The sequence below is a fragment of the Heloderma suspectum genome, chromosome 1 (genome assembly GCF_057233095.1).
Source record: "Heloderma suspectum isolate Gila_16-S chromosome 1, 16-S_ref, whole genome shotgun sequence".
In the NCBI taxonomy this organism is placed as follows: Eukaryota; Metazoa; Chordata; class Lepidosauria; order Squamata; family Helodermatidae; genus Heloderma; species Heloderma suspectum.
Genome location: NC_139458.1, coordinates 210237448 through 210258053, shown reverse-complemented (window position 1 = coordinate 210258053; position 20606 = coordinate 210237448). Strand labels below are relative to the sequence as shown.

At 41.4% G+C, this 20606-nt stretch overlaps 1 protein-coding gene across 2 annotated transcripts in view; it reads right to left on the bottom strand.

Annotated features, from left to right (window-relative positions):
• BMPR2 (bone morphogenetic protein receptor type 2) overlaps nucleotides 1-20606 on the bottom strand; it is a 128244-nt gene that overhangs the window by 21448 nt on the left and 86190 nt on the right. The window contains exons 1-5 of one of the 2 annotated variants that reach the window (XM_084818094.1): nucleotides 5123-5269; nucleotides 4180-4290; nucleotides 2861-2952; nucleotides 1434-1664; nucleotides 335-449 (exon numbers count right to left, since the gene is read on the bottom strand). In XM_084818094.1, the coding sequence (XP_084674220.1) occupies nucleotides 335-449; nucleotides 1434-1664; nucleotides 2861-2952; nucleotides 4180-4290; nucleotides 5123-5144 (571 nt within the window). In that variant the 5' untranslated portion in view covers nucleotides 5145-5269. Of the gene's footprint in view, nucleotides 1-334; nucleotides 450-1433; nucleotides 1665-2860; nucleotides 2953-4179; nucleotides 4291-5122; nucleotides 5270-20606 lie in introns of those variants that run through there. The other variant, XM_084818087.1, reaches the window with a different exon arrangement.

Below are 20606 nucleotides of genomic sequence, written 5' to 3'. Positions count from 1 at the left end.
TTTTTCTTAGGCTTCGTGTTTCTTTTTCATTCATATGTGAAATAGTTTGCTTAGCAGTAGTTACTGACGTTATAGAGACTTATCACATAACTTAAATCAGGTGCTCAAAATTAAGACACCTATTAGCAGTTACTAATTTTTAAGGGGACCTCAAATCAACTCACAAAGTTCAATGACATAAAAGTGGACATTTATAGGAGAATTGTTTACTTCTAGCTAAAAATGTTTGCCCCATTTAAAACACACACACACACCTGTAAAAATCCAATGATTCTACTACCCAACAGACAATCCTGAATTATCTTCATGGAAACCTGCCTCCTCCTGACCTTACCTCCTCGATGTAATTCTGTGTGAAGATATGCCAAGCCTCTAGTTATAGAGTGTGCCAAACGACAAGAGCTCACCCAGTCACTAGCATGAAGGCTCAAATACCTGCACAAAGAACCCTGGAAAGAGAAAAAAGGACAGTGTACCTTGTTAGGTTAATTAGCTAAGTTAGCCCCTTACAGAGGCTTTCAGACAGCTTATGTCTAATCATTCCATTTCAATATCTGATAACATAGGGAACTGCAGTTAGTAACAACAGAACGAGACTAATGCATTTGAGGTTACTGTTGGTGTCATCTAAGCATTGCACAACAGCCCTATACCCCCACCTTGCCAGATGCATTTCATGATGGTAAAGGAAATGACAAATATTTTCATGGGAAGAATAAAAATCAGCAGACATCAACTGAAAGTATTCAGGAAGAATATTGTTTTGTATGCCACTGATGTTACATACAATTAAGTTAAGCAAAATGTGGACTCATCTACCAGACCTCCAAACCTCGACCACGTGCCAACTAAGCATAGTAAGCTTCACTATGCTAAATAAGCAGCAGCAAACTCTTTCCCAGAAGCCTTTACCATATTTTACAGAATAGCAATTATTCACTTACATTAAGAAAGGAAAGAGATACTTGGAGACATTACTGGGAAGGTGCTGGGTTAAACCTTAAAATGTGCTCTTCACCCCAGTGTCCCCAGCCATTCAAGATATAAAGCTGTGTCTTGGGTTCCATTTCTTGTTCTTCTAGAGTAGCCTTCCCCAACCTGGTGCTCTTCAGATGTTTTGGTACAGATCCAGTGTTGTTTACCATTGGCCATGTTGGTTGAGGCTGATTGGAGTTGGTCCAAAACACCAACAGTGTGTTGCCAGAGTGTGACAGAACCTTGGAAACTGGTTTTTATATGTATATAATCCAACTCCTTTTTTAACCTGAGCTCTTGTTTTAACAAATGTACTATGCGTTATAAGAGTGACATGCTGAGGGTTTTGAAAATGCAAATTCCCACAGAATACTTTTACATTAGCTATAACAAAAGTCCATTATCTTTATTTCCCCATAGGTGTCTGAAATAATAATTATCTTCAAATTATAACTTACATTGGGATAATAGTCCATCACTAATAAATATTCCATCCGTCCATCTGTAGTGAATCTCTCGTCTCCCACAATGAAGTGGGCAATGTTGTCATGTTCCATCAGTGGGACCCTGTAGATATTTCTCTCATTGATAAAGTTTTGACGATTTGTGAAAGAAAATACTTTTACAGCGACTGGACGCTCATCTAAGGAACCTTTGTATACTGCTCCATATCGTCCTCGACCAATCAGCTGTGAAAATTTGTTTAAAGTAGCCATTAATTGAACATCCAAATTAAGTACATTTAATTCACTGAGCCATTTATTCATTGATTTCAATGAACTTCAGCATGCTTGTTTCCATGCTGAATTGTGGCCTTTAATTTGCAGAGTTGCACTTCACTCTTACACAGCACTGCATTTATTTCTGGCCAGGATCCAAAGACACATGTATGCAAGTTGAAAGTGCTTCTATGTGTGCACAGGGAAGGTTGTTTTTTTTTTCTGGCTGAGGCATCTTGGCTGTACTGAATGCTGGTCCTGAGGAGCCCCCAACCCACAGGAACAACTTTGTGGAGTCAATAAAAGCACAGGTCAAACTAGACATGACATTAGCCTAAGGATATATGAGAAATTTATTTCAGTTTGTTTTTGATGAGGATTTACCCAGTTTGCCCCTTCCAATCCAAACCTGGACTCGGATGCAATTTGTGGTTGAAGTCCACACATGTCTGAGCTTGCAATGTCATTTGTGGGGGCCCCCCGAAAGTATTTGATAGCATGTGTATTTTTGAAAAATGTGCCCAAACATGCTTTAATCAATGGGAGAAGAATGAATATATTCCAAAGATGCACACAATTTATGCATACATTTGGAAAGATAAGCACAAAAATATGAAGGAATGTTCATGTGAAAAGAAAAAAATGACTGCAATCTGACACAAACACAGGACTGAACGAACTTCAAGGTGGAATTTGGAGAACTTCAATGGGCTTGAGTTTTGCTTGTAAATACACCCTACACTAGCCATGTCTTTGAATGTTGTGATGAAAATTCTCTCTCTCTCTCTCACACAACAACAGGCTCAGGGCCCAAGGACTGACTGATCCCATAGTACAAGGGGAGGATTTTTAACCTTGCTCCATGATTGTGTTCAGCACAAACTTATAAATTACTTTCTCAATGACAGCTGCTAATGAACCTAAGTGGAATTATTTCTTCTTCATAAATATTCTCCAGTGACAAATAGTGTGTCCCTTTATCCAAGCCTAGTTGTGAAGTACAAAAGAAGTACTAACTAAATAATTAGCAGCCTGCTTGCTGATGAGGAAAGATCTTTAAATACTCACATGGAGTAGTGTGAACATCTGGCACTAAACTGATCAGATTATTTATAAATGACATGAAGCATAAAGACAGCTCTGGAAACTCCAAATTACAAATTTACCTCCAAGAGCTTCAGATTATCCAGATCTAATGAGGGTTCTGATGCTGCTGCTTCCATCATGTTCATACTATGAAGACCTTGTTTACGGTCCCCTGGGGAAGAAGATTCAGACAAAAGTTAAGACCTGGGTTGTATTATGCATCAAAATGGTCAGACAGTGGCCACATTCACACATAATGATAAGCTAAGAACCCCAGCTTAATAAACCACAATGTAAATGAGCTGTGTGCTACTGCATGAAATCCATTTGTTCCTGCTTTGCTCCTCCTGTCACGCAAGCAGGTAAACCAGGTTTTTAAACCAGGGTTTGTTTTTGGCTTACAAATCCTGGCCTGTTTGGGTGAACAACCATAATTCTGGGTTCGGACGTCATGCAAAGCTCTCCCCTTCCTGGTTTATTTAAACACTCATATGAAGAGAGAAGCAAAGCAGGAGTGAATGGGCTGCATGTACTAGCATACAGGTTGTTCACATTATGGTTTATTAAGCCTGGATTATTGCTTATCATTATGTACGAATGCTCCCAAATAGCACAACATGTTTTGGCAATGGATAAACCTATCCAGGAGATATTTTTCAAACATAATTAAGGACCACTGGCTATGCCGCCTGGAGATGATGGGAGCTGTAGTCCAACATCTGGGGACCCAAGGCTAGAGAAAGTGGCAGTTAAAAAAAAGCAGTATTAGCAAAGATGATGCTAATGCAAGGATGATGCTATACAATTCTGCACTTTATCTTTTATCTTGTGGTGTTGCTCAAGGCATTAGCTGCAATGTCTAAAGCAGAGTGTCACATGTATTCTCTTTATCACGTGGAGAGTTTCCTTGCTATCACCTGTTGCCACCAGCAAGATCCAGTATTGTGCAGCACCTCTCTAAACTGGATGGGCAGAAAGTAGATCTCCAGATGTTTTAGACTTCAACTCCCAGCATTCCTGACTGCTGGTCATGCTGGCTAGGGTTACTAGGAGTTGAAGTCTAAAACATCTGGAGTCTAAAACACCTTCTGGCCACTCCTACTCTAAAAGATATGGAGGGTGCATGTGGTAGGCTGCTCTAAACATTAAACCTTGGTAGTATGGCCTTCACAAGGAAAAGGTAATGACATCAAATGATACAGAAACTGGCAGTAAATTGCTGCCTGCAATCTGATCTGTTGAGTAGGCTTATGGGACAATTTTTAATTTTTTAAAATAAAAAACTGTATTGCTAAACCGAGTAAGGAACTGAAGAAAGAGGAATAACGTACCATGGGCATTATCACAATGACAAAATATGCAAACGATAACAACAAGAAAAACTTTCATTAAAATTTACCTGCAAGCATTCTGTATCCAAAGAAAAGAGCAACCACCAAAACAGCCAGTACGGACACTGATGCCAGAGCAATGACAATCGTTTCATCTCGGTGAAGTGAATGAGACGAATCTGAAAGAAATTAAATGGTGATGATTTCTTCATACAGCATAAGTTTCTCAGAAAGAATCAAATTATCCAGTGGAAAACAAATGAGACTGAAACATTACTCTAGAAATTGTATTACACACCCCAATACCATTTTTAATGTTAAAATCTACCCACCCTTCCTCATGCTGGGGCTACCATCAACTTCTAGCAGAGTGAATAAGGGAAATTTATTTTATCTGAAAAGATTGACTGATATGCCTGACCACAATCTGACCAAGCTTTGTTACCTGGTTGGTTGGGCTTTTTCTTGTTGTGTCAGTTTTTTTCTCTCTTACTGGCTTCCATTCCTTTAACTTTGCATTGTCAAACACCCTCCTCGCAGAATTGCATGCAGAACATCACACAGCCCTTGTTTCTCAAGGTATTCTTCCCCAAAGTAGGACATTTTGACACCTTGGACCCAAATAGGGTCACCTTGGAGACCCTATTTGGAGCCAATAGGGTCTTCTGACTAGAATAAGCAACACTTGCTACTTCTGTCCTTAAAACTAGATTTGCCAGCCTTCTTCGGACTCCCTTACCTAATTTTTTCCTCTCCAAATAATCACTAGCTACTGCTAATATATTCCAGCAACTTCGTATTCCTAACAAATTTAGCCCCTTGTGGACACACTTCAGCAGCAACTGCAACTGCAATTTTTAGGCTTATAAGGATGCAGTTCTCCTACACAGTTTTCTGAATCCTAAATTTAAAGGCAGAGATGACGACAATGATGTTCATTTTGCTGGCTTCACCTCCTGGTCACAGGGCAGATGGAAATATGAAATTGGGGTTAAATCAAGACCACAGTACCCTCTAGCTGGATGACCTTCATCTAAATCGACCCCATTGTGCAGAGCTGCTCTGTAAAACAAATGCTCCTAGTTTCAAAGACAGTTTGAATTACGTTTGGACTGGACACACTCCACTCATTTGTGTCTTCATCACACTTGCATTTGTTAGAACCAAAGGATCTCTAAGAGGAAGGAATATAGAATATTACTCGGTTGTAATAACATTTTGTTGTAAATCCAGGTTATGATCTGAAGAATAAAAATGAAGCTTAAATTCAGTTTAAAACTATCCAGCAATCAGTTGATTTTCTGGTTACAGAATAAATTTAATTGACCTTTTCACTGCAATGCAAGTTTGATTTAGAGCTAATCAACTATCGAGAAAATCATAAGAGCTGCTAAGAAGCTCTGAGATTAGCAGATTTAATTCTAATTGATTTTGTGCTACAAATGCAATACCTAACAAGAGGGAATACGCATTCAGGCTAAAATCGCAAATCCAAAAGAATTTTGTTTCTATATTAGTCAAGACATTCTCTGAAGAAGCAGTGAAGAAAAATCTTAATTATTCAGTTATTCTATATTTGGATCAAAGAGTTATTTTGACTATAATTAAAATGAAGCATTTTCATTTTATTTACAGCATGTTCTAGATTGCAATTCATGATTATTAATTTAGACATATGTGTGTATGAAATACAACATCCAAAACATGGCAAGAAGGAGCATTTTCACCCGTATATGGAGAGTTTTGTATTCTTCTACAGCTGTTATACCAATTCAGCAATTATTTAATGGTAATCATTTTAGGGAGCAATCCTATGTCCCCTAGACAGCGTCTGAGAGATATAGGATTTTTCGGTTTCCCGAGTTCAAAAACAGTGCTCGGAGCCAGGAAACCATGCTCCCCAGCCCCCATAGCCAGCAGAGAGAGAACCGCACCAGCTGCCTCTCTGCACTAAAACGGAACGTAGAGACGGGGAGATGAGGGCATTCCCAGGGGAGGGGAGGACTGGAGCAGGATTCCTATGATCTTTCCTATGGCCACCCCAGCCTCCTTCCCTCCCCCTCCCCAAAGCCTCTGCTAGCCGGGCGAAATTGCCTATCTAGCTCAAATGCAGAGAGGCAGTTGCCAGGTGCCTCCCTCTCTGCATAGGATACTCATAAGCCCCTACGTTCGGGGCCTTTCAAGTACCCAGGGCGCAACCCATAGGATTGTGCCCTTAGGCAGTTTGTCCTTTGCAAGTAGGGTTGTCCATTATGGCAGCACTGAGAAGGGATTGTATCATATATGCTTTGCTATTTGAACTATAGCAGAGGCAGATTACCCAACAGGCCTTGAACGTGTTTTCTATTACCTTCCAAGAGTGGGCAACTTCTCACTCTCCAGATGCTTCGGCCTACAACTCCCATCATCCTTCACCATTGGCTATGCTGGCTAGATCTAATGGAACTTGTAGGCCAAAACATGTGGAGGGCCACATGTTGCCCACTCCTTTCTTAATCACTGTGCTACATACCCCTTTCCTGCTAATTTCCCTGGTTCATAGACTTAATCATGGCAATGCTCTTAAATAGTTCTGGGAAGCGGCAGCCTCGCAGGTAAGCTCTGTTAGTGAGTATCCTCTGTGAACACGCATATGAGTATACACACGTTCTGAGATATATGCATCTAAGGAATCTTTGAATGTTGGCTATAGTGTGTCTTGGCAGATTTGTCCCCATGACCCACACACAATCTATTCCAAAAACAGAGCTATTTTATTTAACACACAGGAGTAAAAAATGTACACAATAATTACTTTGGGAATTAGCTGGTTGGTGTTCCAGGATGGAATTAATCAGTTTATATGCCATGAACAATCCAAAGCACACTAAGCATGTTAATTTTTTTAATTTATTAATTACATTTATTAATCGCCCATCTGGCTGGTCACCCAGCCACTCTGGGCAATGTACAACGTATATAATAAAACAGTTTAAAACAATAAAATTCTACAGTAAAAACATTTTCTAAAATACCCTAACCCATCCCAAATGCCTGCCTGAACAACCATGTTTTTAATGCATAGCGGAAGCTCATTAAAGAGGGGGCATGGTGGAGTTCCCTAGGGAGGGAGTTCCACAGAGTGGGGGCCAGAGTGGGTTAAGATAGAAACCAAAATGAATATTATAGCTATCCATGCACAGGATTTAAAAAGTGGAAAAATTAGCTCAAAGGTCCGCTCTGTGTTTAAACTGAGGGCTGCTGTGCATTTATGGCTAGGCCGTGGGTGTGCGTGGTATGCCCATGTTTGAATGTGATGGGGTGGGCTACGGTTCTGGGGGAAGCTGTAGAAGCTGAGGCTAAGCAAATTGGGGTCTTAAAGTTTTCTGGGAGACAGAAGAAGAAGAAAGGAGACTGCCAGATCAGGGAGAGGAAAAGAGCTTATAGAGATTTGCCTCTAGCCAAAGGCAGGGCATAGCAGCTAGTCCTTGCACAAAGTCAAAGTGGCACAAAGGTAGAATCTAGCATTTGGGGCTCGAGCAATCACACCAATTTCCAGAGCCTTGAATGCAAACTGCTTCTCCTTGTTTCCTCTTCCAGCAATTTGTCATGAACAATTGGGAGCTACTAAGCCTTCAGATTACATTGTGTGTCTTGTCCAAATCTCCTAGGGGATTTTGGAGAGCACAACAGGCATGAAGAAGGGAAAAGGGAGACCACCAAAAAGGGAGCCTGGCCACAATCCTCCCCACTGGTCAACTAGGGCAAGGTTGCACTGAAGCAGCTGGGCTTCCAACAAAAAAGCTGGTTACAAGGCAGGCCAAATGTTCCCCCCACACACACATAATCATTCAATAGTCTACATGGAAACAGAATGAGAAGTGCTTCTGGTATTATCCGGATTTTCATTAAATTGCTTTTCGTCTGTCCCAGGCACATGAAGCAAAAAATGTGGAGTAAACCCTACCTTAAAACCCACTTTTCACATGTCAAACTACACTTTAATCTGCCTTACTTTGCAGTTGGATGGGTGGAGTTCTGCTAGTAGAAGGGAATGTCATCAACCTCATAGATGCTGCTCAGCCAATGAGAGAGGCTTGCTCCCACCCCTCTCCATGCTCCACTGCTCAGGGAAATTTAATGGAAGAGATTAATAATGTCAGATAGTTTACCCTACACTTCTCTCCCTCACATCCATCAACTGTGAACCAACAATATTGAAGCCCAGGGACAGACCAATGGGCCAGCAGAGAGGAGGCACCTGGGTCCTGCATGGAGGGGAAGGGCTGGAATTGCCTCCCTCTGCTAGTGTTCTGGAGTCAGCAGTGGTGGCTATTACTGCTGCTGCTGCCTCCGCTTCCCCAACCCGAACTAAGCCTCCTCCTCCTCCCTGCAAACACAGAGGAAAATCACACACACAGGACAATTCTGAAGGGAAGACATGAATGAATCAGGGGCTGCTATTTGTGAATGGAAAAAGCAAACTACTGCATTACTCTGAAGGGGCAGCCCAGTGCAATTCCATGTTTGGGGAGGCTTGTTCCCAGCCCTGTCCATGCTCTCTTGTTGTACTGGCTGCTCTTTCTCCTTCCCTTCTGGGTATTCCTTAGTTGTAGGCGAACTACGCAACTGCAAAGTTGTAGGTGTATCATTATGCAAAATGCCAAGGCTGGCCACCTTCTCTCCTTCCCTTCTAGGTATTCCTTTGTTGTAGGTGTATCATGCCACTGGGAAGTTGTAGGTGTATCACAGTAACACAAGTGTGAAATACTATGGCTGCAGGCTCCTGCTACTTTCTCCTTCAGCTCTGCGTATTCTTTATTGTGCACAACATATAAATAGGCTACTCCACTATTGTGAATGAAACAGTGTTACTGCTACTGTGAATGGGAAAACGAGGCTACTTATTGTGAAAGCAGCCCCACTGCACATGAGGAAAAAGGAGGAATGGGGGGGAGAGGTGGCCCCACCCCTTGACCACATCACTTCTAAGTCATAGCCAGGTCACAGAGGCATGCCCAGAATTTAATGCAGGGGGATGGAGCACAGCACCGCAGAACCACTGCGGAGCCACATTTAAGAAAAACAACAGAGTAAAAGGACTTTCCGAAAATGCGCATTTTGGGGATGGATGCTGTGGGATGGCAGCAGATTGGAAACAACATCATCTGTTGCAAACGACCCCAATGAGCTCTCCCACTGCATTAGATCAGCTGTGTAGACTGGCCAGTGGAGGGTCTGATTTATAGCAAAAGAACTTCCAGAAGATAGGATGGAGCAGGGGTGGACAATTCATGGCCTGCAGGTCCCCTGTGACCTCTGCTGCTATCCCCCCAGTGCAGCCTACACTGCCACCCCCTCGCTGAATTCAGTGGCAGGCACTGGGCTTGTCACACACCAGAAATAGATAGTGCTAAACATTTTGGAGGTCAGTAACCACAGGAGCTTTCCATGAACATATGATGCCAGGACCTTGGGAGGACCAGGAATGTAATTTCAGCAAAGACGTGAGGGTCTGAGAGCCAATGAGACTAGTGGGGGTTTTTTTAGTGGAAGCCAAACAAACGGGACAAATACTATGGCCAGTGTGAATATCAGCCGGAGAAAAAACAGACAACGGGGTAAGATAGCTCAGGCCACAGTGGCAGTAAACTCAATAGGGCACATTCCTCTGTCCAAACTTACTCAGGAAGGGGGAAGACTAATCGAGAATGGAATCTTTCTGTAATGCTGCACTCAGCTGGGCCTCTCCAGCCGACCATCACACTTATCACTAATTATGTCCACTTATCACCTTGGAGGTATGTGACTTTTTTCCTGGAGTGTATTCATGCCTTCCTCCTGATTATTCTGCCTAATCCAATAGTGTGGCACTCCATTTTAGTGTGGTTGATATACCACACTGCTAAATCTTGGCTTCTTCATCTATTCCACCTTCTCCATACAAAAAGTGATAAGCGGAACTTCTTAAAGTAACAGTACATAATATGAAAAACTGGGGAAATGTCTATTTTTATGCCATGCAGCCTGTGAACACCTCCCTCCCATTTATTATCCTCTTCCCATTTTGTAGCCACTTCCCTTTGCAGATAAACTTCGTCACAAGCCTTGAAGAGCTTTTTCTCCCATGTGCAATTTCTTGTTATCACTATAATAGCCTTCACCTGAATATGTAGCACTACATGACTGTTCCCTTAATAACATAAGAAGAGCCATGCTGGATCAAACCAAGGGTCCATCTAGTCCAGCATTCTGTTCACACAGTGGCCAATCAGCTGTCAACTGGGAACCCACAAGCAGGGCATGAGTGCAACAGCACCCTCCCATCCATGTTCCCCAGCAAATGGTGTACATAGATACTGCTGCTGGTACTGGAGATAGCACACAGCCATCAGGACTAGTAGCCAGTGACAGATTTCTCCACCAAGAATTTGGTAACCCCCACTTTAAAGCCATCCAAATTGGTGACCATCACTACAACTTATGGTAGCGAATTCCATAATTTAACTATGCACTGTGTGAAGAAGTACTTTCTTTTATCTGTCCTGAATCTCCCACCAATCAGCTTCATGGGATGGCCCTGGGTTCTAGTATTATGAGAGAGGGAGAAAAATGTCTCCCTATCCACATTCTCCAGACCATGCATAATTTTGTAGACCTCTATCATGTCTCCCCTTACCCTCCTTTTTTCCAAGCTAAACAATACCAGCAGTTGTAACCTTCCCTCATAGGGGAGATGCTCCAATCCCCTGATCATTTTAGATGCCCTCCTCTGCCCTTTTTCCACCTCTACAATATTCTCTTTTTTTTAGGTATGGTGACCAGAACTGTACACTGTATTGTAAGTGTGGTCGTACCATAGATTTATATAAAAGCAGTATGATATTGGCCGTTTTATTCTCAATTCCCTTTCTAATTCAGCCTAACATGGAGTTTGCCTTTTTTTATATCGAGCTATCCACCCTTAATATTCCAAGTGTGAACATCCTTCAAATGACAGCAATCTATGACAGCAAGCTTGAACTACTGCAAAGTGTTTAACAAATGTCAAGAGGGAAGTAATCAGCTAGCTGGGTTGCCAGTACTGCTTTACTTGTTCTACACTTACGCTTGTTCCACAGTGTTCTATTGCATATTGTTCTGCATGTGAAATGACCCAGCATGAGTCTCAAAAGGCGAAGGGGATTGGGCTGCCTCTGAAAAGTATTCAGAAACTTCTGCTGATGCAAAACACAGCAGGCACACTTGTGCCTGGGGCATACTTTTTGGAGCATATAACTCCCATATTGTTCAGTCAGCGTTGGTTACCAGTTTGTTTCTGAGCACAATTCAAATTGCTGGTCATTACCTATGAAGGGGAAGAAATGGAAGCAGTGACAGATTTTACTTTCTTGGGCTCCAAGATCACCGCAAATGGTGACTGTAGCCATGAAATTAAAAGACGCTTGCTCCTTGGGAGGAAAGCTATGGCAAACCTAGACAGCATAGTAAGAAGCAGAGACATCACCTTGCCGACAAAGGTCCGTCTAATCAAAGCTATGGTTTTCCCAGTAGTAATGTATGGCTGTGAGAGCTGGACTATAAGGAAGGCTGAGCGCCGAAGAATTGATGCTTTCGAACTGTGGTGCTGGAGAAGACTCTTACGAGTCCCCTGGACTGCAAGGAGGTCAAATCAGTCCATCCTAAAGGAAATCAACCCTGACTGCTCATTGGAAGGACAGCTACTGAAGCTGAAGCTCAAATATTTTGGCCACCTATTGCGAAGAGAAAACTCTCTGGAAAAGACCCTGATGCTGGGAAAGACTGAAGGCAAAAGGAGAAGGGGACGGCAGAGGATGAGATGGCTAGATAGCATCACCGATGCAATGAATATGAACTTGAGCACGCTCCAGGAGAGAGCGCAGGACAGGAAGGCCTGGCGTGCTATGGTCCATGGGGTCACGAAGAGTCGGACACGACTGAACAACAACAACAACCTATGAAGCCCCCAGCAGTTTGGAGCAGGACATTTGAAGGACTGCCTTTGCCACACGATCCCCCCGCCCCCCGAGATCCTCTGCTTCACATCCTATTGCCATCAGAGGGCCAGTATAGGGCCTTCAGCTGGTTGTCAAACTCTCTAAATCGGAAGGCCCAGTTGTCCCTCTCTTCACTGACATTTCACTTCTCTTTTCTGCCAGGGCTTTTGTTTGGTTTATTTTCTACCTCCCCTTTCTGTGATACTAGTATGTGGCTTCTATTTGGATTTTTGTTTAGTCTTTGTTGTTTTGTGGATTGTAGATTGTTTTAATTTAGCCAGGTCTTGCTACAGATAACACATACATCTCCACACTCCACATTTAAGCACTATGTTGAGAGATGCCCCCTAGGCAACTATCTACGAAAGGTTAACTCAAAAGTCTGTTGGGTACTAGAAAGGTTTGGCCAAATTCCCTGCCAACAACTTTGCCTTCTAATATACACAGCCTTCATTTCAGGTCAGCTGGGTAAGAAAATTGGTGTGAGAAGTGTTGGGAATTTATGATGTAAAAATACGGAGACCGTGTCTGGGTTTTGTATTTGGCTTTCTATGTTGCAGGAGTTGTTCAGGTGAAGAGGAGGAAAAGGCGCAGGACAACATTTGGTTAGGAATTGATTTTTAAAATACTGTGTCCATGAAAGGGATGGGAGTAGGAATGTTAGAAGAGGCAGAGGCAGTGAGCTGGTTTGAATGCTGCGATAAATCAGGTTATCACAACAATAACGAGCTGTAATGAGCATCACTGTAGTTTGTCATTTTGTCAAAACCAAACCAACTGTGGTTAACCTTAACTATCGTCTGTTTGAAACAAGCCAACAAACCATAGTTAAGATTAGCTACAGTTTAGAGTTCAAATGTAATGCTAAACTGTGGTTAATCAAAAACAAAAGCAAATGCTGCTGATCTCCTCCTAATGGCTGCAGTGGAGGGGAGGGGACGCATGCAAGCCCAAGGCTTCCTGCAGCTTGTTCCCATGAAAATAAACCCTAATTTATCGTGATGTCTGAACTGGTCCAATAGATCAAGGAGAGGGAAGTGTTACAATATTGTTAGCCAACCACAGCCTATATAGGATGATGGGGGCACAAAACTAATACATGATTTTGGAATAACTGGTGAGTTTTTGTACAGCCCAGAAGTAAGTCGCACTTGACTATAGTTCCATTTGTCACTAATCCAGGGAGAAAGTAAGTGGGAAAGTTTTAGGCCAGCCAGAATATAAAGCAAGGTTGGGCAACTACTTTTGCATCAAGGGCTAGATGTGGTGTTGGATGTGCAGACACACAAACTCACATACATCCAGATCCCTGGGGTGGGGTGGGGAGGCTTTGATCTTACCCCAGCAATGCTGATCACTGGAAGGAGGATGAGGCTTTACACTCCGGGCTGGGAAAGGCACGCAGGGAAATCCTCATGCATCCATTTCCCATCAGAATCTGCTCCAAGTGGACCATCAAACACCTGTTTGGTGGGTTGGTAAGGGCCCAATTCCGCTGGGAAACAGGCCATGCACGGAGACTCACTCCCACCCACCCATTTCCCAGCAGAATCTAGTAAGGTGGAGAAAAGGGCAGCACTGACCACTGTAGCAGCAATAGATGCTGTGTTTCATATCATGGAGGTGTGGGGGAAGAGAAGAAAATGGCAGCAGTAGCCAAAGCCTGTGTGGCAAAGGCTACAATTCCCATATCTGGGGGAGGGGGAAAATAGGAGTTATTTCAGTGGCACATCTTGGTAATCCATGGTGGGCTGTATGAAAGGCCTTCAAAGGCCATCCATGGCCCATGGGTTGCCCATCCAATATAAAGGAATGTAAGGAGAAAGAAGCATAGATTGAAGTAATGGGAAACAAACCTTTGGCATGAGTATCCTTGTTCTGAAAAGATATATGTTGTAAAATCAACTATGTACAATTTACTATAATCCAAAAATCAAAGTAGGAAGTCCTAAAGAGCAATTTGGATGATATCCAAAGCTACTTAGACCATGAAATTTTCACTTAGTTTTCTCAAACACATGGATTTGTATGTAAAAAACATGTATGGAGGACATTTGTGCCACTGTATATATGAAATCTTCTGTTGTATTAAAAAATCTAATTCTGAATATCACAGAAGTACCACTAGAAAAAAGAAGAGTTATCAGAGAGATTGTGACTGTGAGCTTTGTTAATGCTTTTGAGATATTAACATACAAAAGGATGAGATTTTTTAAAAAATGACTTTATATATTTTGCATCAGAAGAGTGTTGCAAGGCAACCTAAGTAGTTACTTCCTTGGTTAACAGCATTGGATTACACAGTATTTGCAGGTGCTTTCAGATGTAAATTCAACTGAATTTCTAATTAATACTTACATTTCTATTAGATGATAGCTTATTACATAACATATGAAATATAGTACAGAAACCTTTATTAAACCAACAATTCATAACCAGTTCAGATTAGTACAACCTGAGAATTGCTCCCTTCTAATTGGAAACAGATTCCCCCGTGTCAAATTCTTGTTGCTAAATTTGTTCCTGCTACCATAGTAAACCTAAAACTGAATGTTGTATTATTTGGTAGACTCCGATAAATTACACAGCCTTTTTTATTATTACCTAGTATGTATATAGCACAAAGTACTTTATTAATTCTAGTCTAGTTTACATAATCAAGGGATACAGGAACTGTTACAAAATGTTGTTTCTCCAAATCAACATCCTGGGCATGCCTTGCTCACACACCTTAGATACTATGGGCATGCCTTGCTCACATACTATTACAAGTTGCTGCTGGTGACTAGTATTAGGTCTTGCATTTCCCATCTAAGAGCTTCTTCAAAAGCGATACATTTTCTATGCAGAACACACTACCATGTAAGAAATAGCATTAAACACACATGTAAATTATCACACGTGATATTATGTGTGTCTATTTCATTGCTTACACACAAAGTGAAACAGACACAAAGAATTTTCACATGCAGCAATATGTCCACTGGTTTCATGCTCTGTTACATATGTAGTATTTGAAGTGACCCTGAGGTACCAACCATGGGATTTATATTACCAATTATCTCACTGTAGCAGTAGTAGAGAAGAAAGAGCAACCCAGGGATTTTATCCCTGGTTGTAACTTGCTCCAATTTTGGATTACCCCTGTATCATAAAAGCAATTCATATCTTAAAGCAAGTTAAGTCTAGTTCATACATTATCTTTCCAATGAGGCAACAAACTTATCTTTTACACAGTTATAGTGGCTCTTGATTCTGACAGCTGCCACAGACACCCATGGTCAGAGAGGCCCTTCCAACCCTCTCCTTGTCCTAAGCAAGGAGCAAGCTGCCATCCTCTTGCCCTGGCTAGCAGTATCTGTGATTTTCTTGAGCAACAAAAGAAGCTTTCCAATTGCAGGGAAAAGTAGCATTTCATTTTCAACAGGACTGTGATAGTCACAATTACTGCATTTCTTCCTGGTTAAGTTTTAGGGCCAAGAAGACAGCACACGATTTCCATCACTCTGACCATACATTATTTGTTTCTCCTTAAGTTGTCACAGCCAAGACAGGTTCATATCTCTATGGAACATATGAGCAAATCTAAGAATATGATTTCTATAATACTTCACAAGGACTTTGTCAATCAGAAGAGTACGCTGAAAGATCGGTTTCTTGGTTAACAGATGCGGACATCCTCTTAGGCCTGGATGGAACAAGCTGACTTCAAAGGTTGTAGAAAGGAGCATTTCATATAGCCATCTAAAGTAAATACTGTATACCAGAATATTTAAAAGATCCAAATAAGGGAAAAACTCATTTTAAGTACTGTTCAAATTGATGTTTGATGTCACACTGGGGCTAAAATGGAAAATACATTTGATACTGAATAGACATTATAAGTAAAAAGGTGATTATGCATCTGCTGGATAGGACATGTGGGCACCCAACCCGTTTCAGCTTGACACACCCAGGTAGCCAGCCTGCTTTAATTCGGAGAGTTTGATGGGTGATATATGATTCTGTGAATCTAACTGTATGATTCTGTGACTAAGTAGAGCCAATGGTAAGGTAACAAAGGCCACCAAGTCACAGAAAGAATGATAGCTAAGTACCTTACATCTGATATCCCTTTAAGCAAATATTTTACATATAACTTCCAGTCTTCAATATTCATTTAGTGCACTTTAAAAATCACACTTTCAGCCTGTATGGCATAAGTGCTCGAAGCAATGTACGAATATCCTAGAACCAGCACACTTAAAATGTTAAAAGAACATTAAAAATGTCCTATAAAAACAGCAGATCTGTACTTATATAGCACTGAACAGATTTCTTGTATACAGCCACAAGCTAATTCTAGGTGAACAGATCATTTTCATGTATCAGGAAAGCTACTATAACTGGGCTGCATAGAACTAACTTTGAACTGCTTCTTCCATCCAGGTAAAGTGATTAACTCTGCTGAGCCAATTCTATCACTACTATTATAGGTCAAAGTCTATTTTGCTAGACAGAACCTCCGCTAAGACAAATCTGTTATTTTTTTGAAGATTTTAGTTAGCTCCAGGCTCTTATAAATTGAGGAGGTTTTCCCCTTATATCATTGTGGCTGAAATGTAAAAAAGGTGAAAGTAGTAATGACATCACAGTTCTTTCAGAAACTTCAACATTTTACTCTAAATGTGCTTGTGGACAAAAAACATTTACAACATGGCATTTTTCATTTTGCTGACGGCTGTCCCAGGGCTGGCTTCCCAAGAGTTCCCACAATACTGCTTTGCAATGGGTGGAAGGAAGTGTGTGCGAACAGCTGCTCTAGAGCAACTTAATTTGGTCCTGAGCCATCTAACCATTGTGACAAAACTTGGCAAGGATATTTGGAACTGGAATGTCGGAGTTTCATGAAACACACCCTAAGATTTCATTTGCTTCTGTGTTATGTTCTATGAAACTAGGTTTAAAAAAGTTATGAGTGTTGACATATAAAGAGCGACCAGTTTAACAAAATCTGTTTCACAGAGGTTTAATAATGCTAACCAATACAACATTTGGTTTAATTAAAATCAGGTTCTCAACCCATTACCCTATACTTATGACTCAGCTTCTTCCGAGGTCAGTTTATAGCTGCATTCTGAGACACTTTGTGGCATTTCCCCTCAATTTAATAGTGTACACCAATTACACTACAGCTATATTTAATTAAGTGCAGTTTATCACTTAGCAAAACATCAAGAAAACAGGACTATATGCAATACAAATTAAATTGAGTTACAGAAAAAATACTTATTAAATTACTTGAAATCCCTAAACGCTGCAAAGTTATTTTCTCATTCCTTGCACTTTCATGCCAACTCATTTACCTAATGTATCAGCCACTATCCCAACCACACAAGCAACGCTTCAAAGGTTACTAGCATACCTGCAAAAAATTCTTGGCTCACATACAGACACACATAGCTATGGTACTCACGCTGGGTTGGTTCACATGTAAAGCCAAACCATGATTTGGTGCTACAGCAGGAATGGGAACCTTTTTTCCCCTTGAGGCCACATTCCCTTAGATGTAAACTGTCAGGGGCCACCACCACAGGCTGGTGGTAGGCAGGACCAGAGCCACCTCACACACTCCATTTCTTTAGATCATCATCACACCACATCCTTTCTCTCTCTTTTAAGAATATTCAGAGGGAAAGAGTATGGGATGGTGATAATTTTGAGTAGCCTTCCCCAACCTGATGTCCTCCAATTGTTTTGGACTACACCTCCCAGCATTCCTGACCATTAGACACGCTGGCTGGTACTGGTGGGAACTGAAGTTCAGAACATATGGAGGGAACTAGTTTGGGGAAGGCGATTTTGAGAAAGAGTGTGAGGTGGTCATGAATGTAAGTTATGATCATCAGCTCCCCACACTCTCATCCAGACACCACACAGGGCTGACCCAAAGCATTTGCTGCCTGAGGCAGAGAAGCAAATGAGCCTAGCACCCATGGCTGGTCAAGTTATTTCATACAGAACTTATGACATTTGAGCTCATATTCATGCAGTACAGACCTAAGCACGTTGATTCAGAAGTAGGTTCCACTGTTTTCAATGAAGCTTACTCCTAGATAAGCATGACTCGGATTGCAGCCTAACAGTACAATACTGTGCATGTCTGTTCAGAAGTAAGCCCCACTGAATTCAGTGGGACTTGCTCCCAGGTGATTAAGTAAAGAATTACATCATTAGTGACCATTTTATACCAGCTTTCAAATTAAGCCAATAATACTCAATCCCATATAGATTTGTAGAAAGACGGGACATGCCCTATCCTGATTTGGGGAGAGGAATATTGCTACTTATCCAGAGATTAGTAAAAAAAAATAAATTCCATTAGTTACTTGGAAAAGGTCTTCTTCCTGCCTATCACAAAGCTGCAAAAGGCACAGAAGCCCCGACCCCAAAAATTAGCCATCCTAGTTTAGGAGAAAAAGCTAAACAAAGTGGTTGGGGTTGGGATGAAGTGATTGGGTTGGAAGGAGTGTGAGGAAACAGAGGAATGAGGAAATCCTATTCCTGCAGTGAAGAAGCAGCAACCCCCCCCTGCCCCCCCCCACAGTTCTCACAATGGAAGGATGTAAACCATCTACTTACAATAGATGATTATTCAGAAACATGAGAGGATACTAGCCATTCCTTAAACATTTAAAAATAAAAAAGAAAAGGTCCAGGAACCTATTTGAAGAGATGGTGACAATTGACTTCTTCTTCCTACTCTCCAGCTCACAGGGCAGTTGGTTGGAATAGCCTCTATGAGGAAAGGAGGGGCCCACTCCCTGATTGATGATGCAGCAGCAGATGGAGAAAGCTTTGGGTTTGCATGGTCCCCCCACTCCACTGCATGCAGGGAGGAGGAAGTTTAACTCTTCTGCGTGCAGTTTGGAAGAAGCCACAATTTCTACTTTGCCTGATTATGGGAAACTGCAGTTTGTTCCAAACTGCAAGTGGAAGTTTTAAACTTCCTCCCATCACGTGCAAAGGAGGGAAGGGAAAAGGGAATGCTCACAACATTAAATCATGGTTTAAGTTTGAACCAGGCACTAGTCTTAAACAGTAGGGTTCTTATATTCCTTATCACAGTAGTAAGGAAATTTGGATACAACGAAGATACTTATTTTATATTACACCAAATCTACATAAGACCACTGTTTGGTATACTGGAGATTTACTGTAATGCTGTTTTAAAATGTTTTATGGAACTATTTGATTTTATATACAATTTTATTTGGATTTTTCAAACTAAATTACATTATATGGTTGAAACAATATAATTTCAACCATATAATTCTTGTGTTAAGGAAGAAACAATTCTGTTAATTCTTGTGTTAAGGAAGAACACCCATATGATATATGTGCTTCATATATGGTCAGCAAAATTAAGTGTACGTCAATATGTTTAGAATGGCGTTGCTTGAAGTACAAAGGGCCTATGACTTTTTCTATCACAGAAAGAGCACCCATAAGAAGCCTTCGAATCAGAATACATCATCTATATGGATTTTGCAGTAAACCTTTCCAAACAAGATGCTAAGATTCCTGCTCACAGATGTTTCCTGTAAAACCATTGTGGTTTGACCTTATTCTAAAGTGGGAAAACGCTAGTTTGGAATCAACCCAAGAATCCTTTGGTTCAAAATATTAATTTTTAAAATGTAGCAAAGGTCAGAATAAGAGCACTTATTATCACTGTATCTGCCTATGGCTGGGCAGGTGCACAACAGCTGTAATGATTCGTTATCAAAGTGCCATTTTCTTAGCTCTACAAGGTGAGCGTAATGGAATTTCCTGCTGATGTAACCATTGGGAAGAATAGCAGCAGAATAGGAATTGTTTTAGGATGGCTTAGTGATGTAGCAGCTACGTGCTCTCCATTATTTCAGAGATTTAAAACAGGGACACTCCTAGATGGGTCTAAGGGGCACTGGGCAGAGCAAAAGAGATCATACTACAAGCAGAAATATACCTTATTGTTAAAGAATTAAGTATTTATACCACTGAAGAGCATTCTAGAGGACACGTCCAATTTTACAGCTGGGGAACACCGAAGCTCAGAAATAACTGATTAACCCAGGGCTACAGTGCTCCTTGGTATAGCCCAATGCAAAGACAATTCATATGCAGAATCTCTTACACAATTACTGCAGCCCTTTATCCATCTTCTCTAAGAAAGGGCACAGCTGGCAAAAACACTCCTGGCCACAGCCTCTACCTGTTAATCCAGGAACAATGCCTGCTCTAGGAGCACTCCCGAGTAGTAAACTAGTTCTTCAAGGTAAGTGCAACCCCTGTCCAAACAGGCTGTACAGCTACACCCAGATTAGTTTTGGCAATGACCAAAATTAGTTCCCTCCTGTCTGGATTAAGCTTGTTTGCTAACCCACATCCAGTCCTTCACTGATTAGACACCAGGTCAGGACTGCTACTGATTCACGGAATATTATTTTAAAAAAGAGGGAGGTGGATGTCTTCAA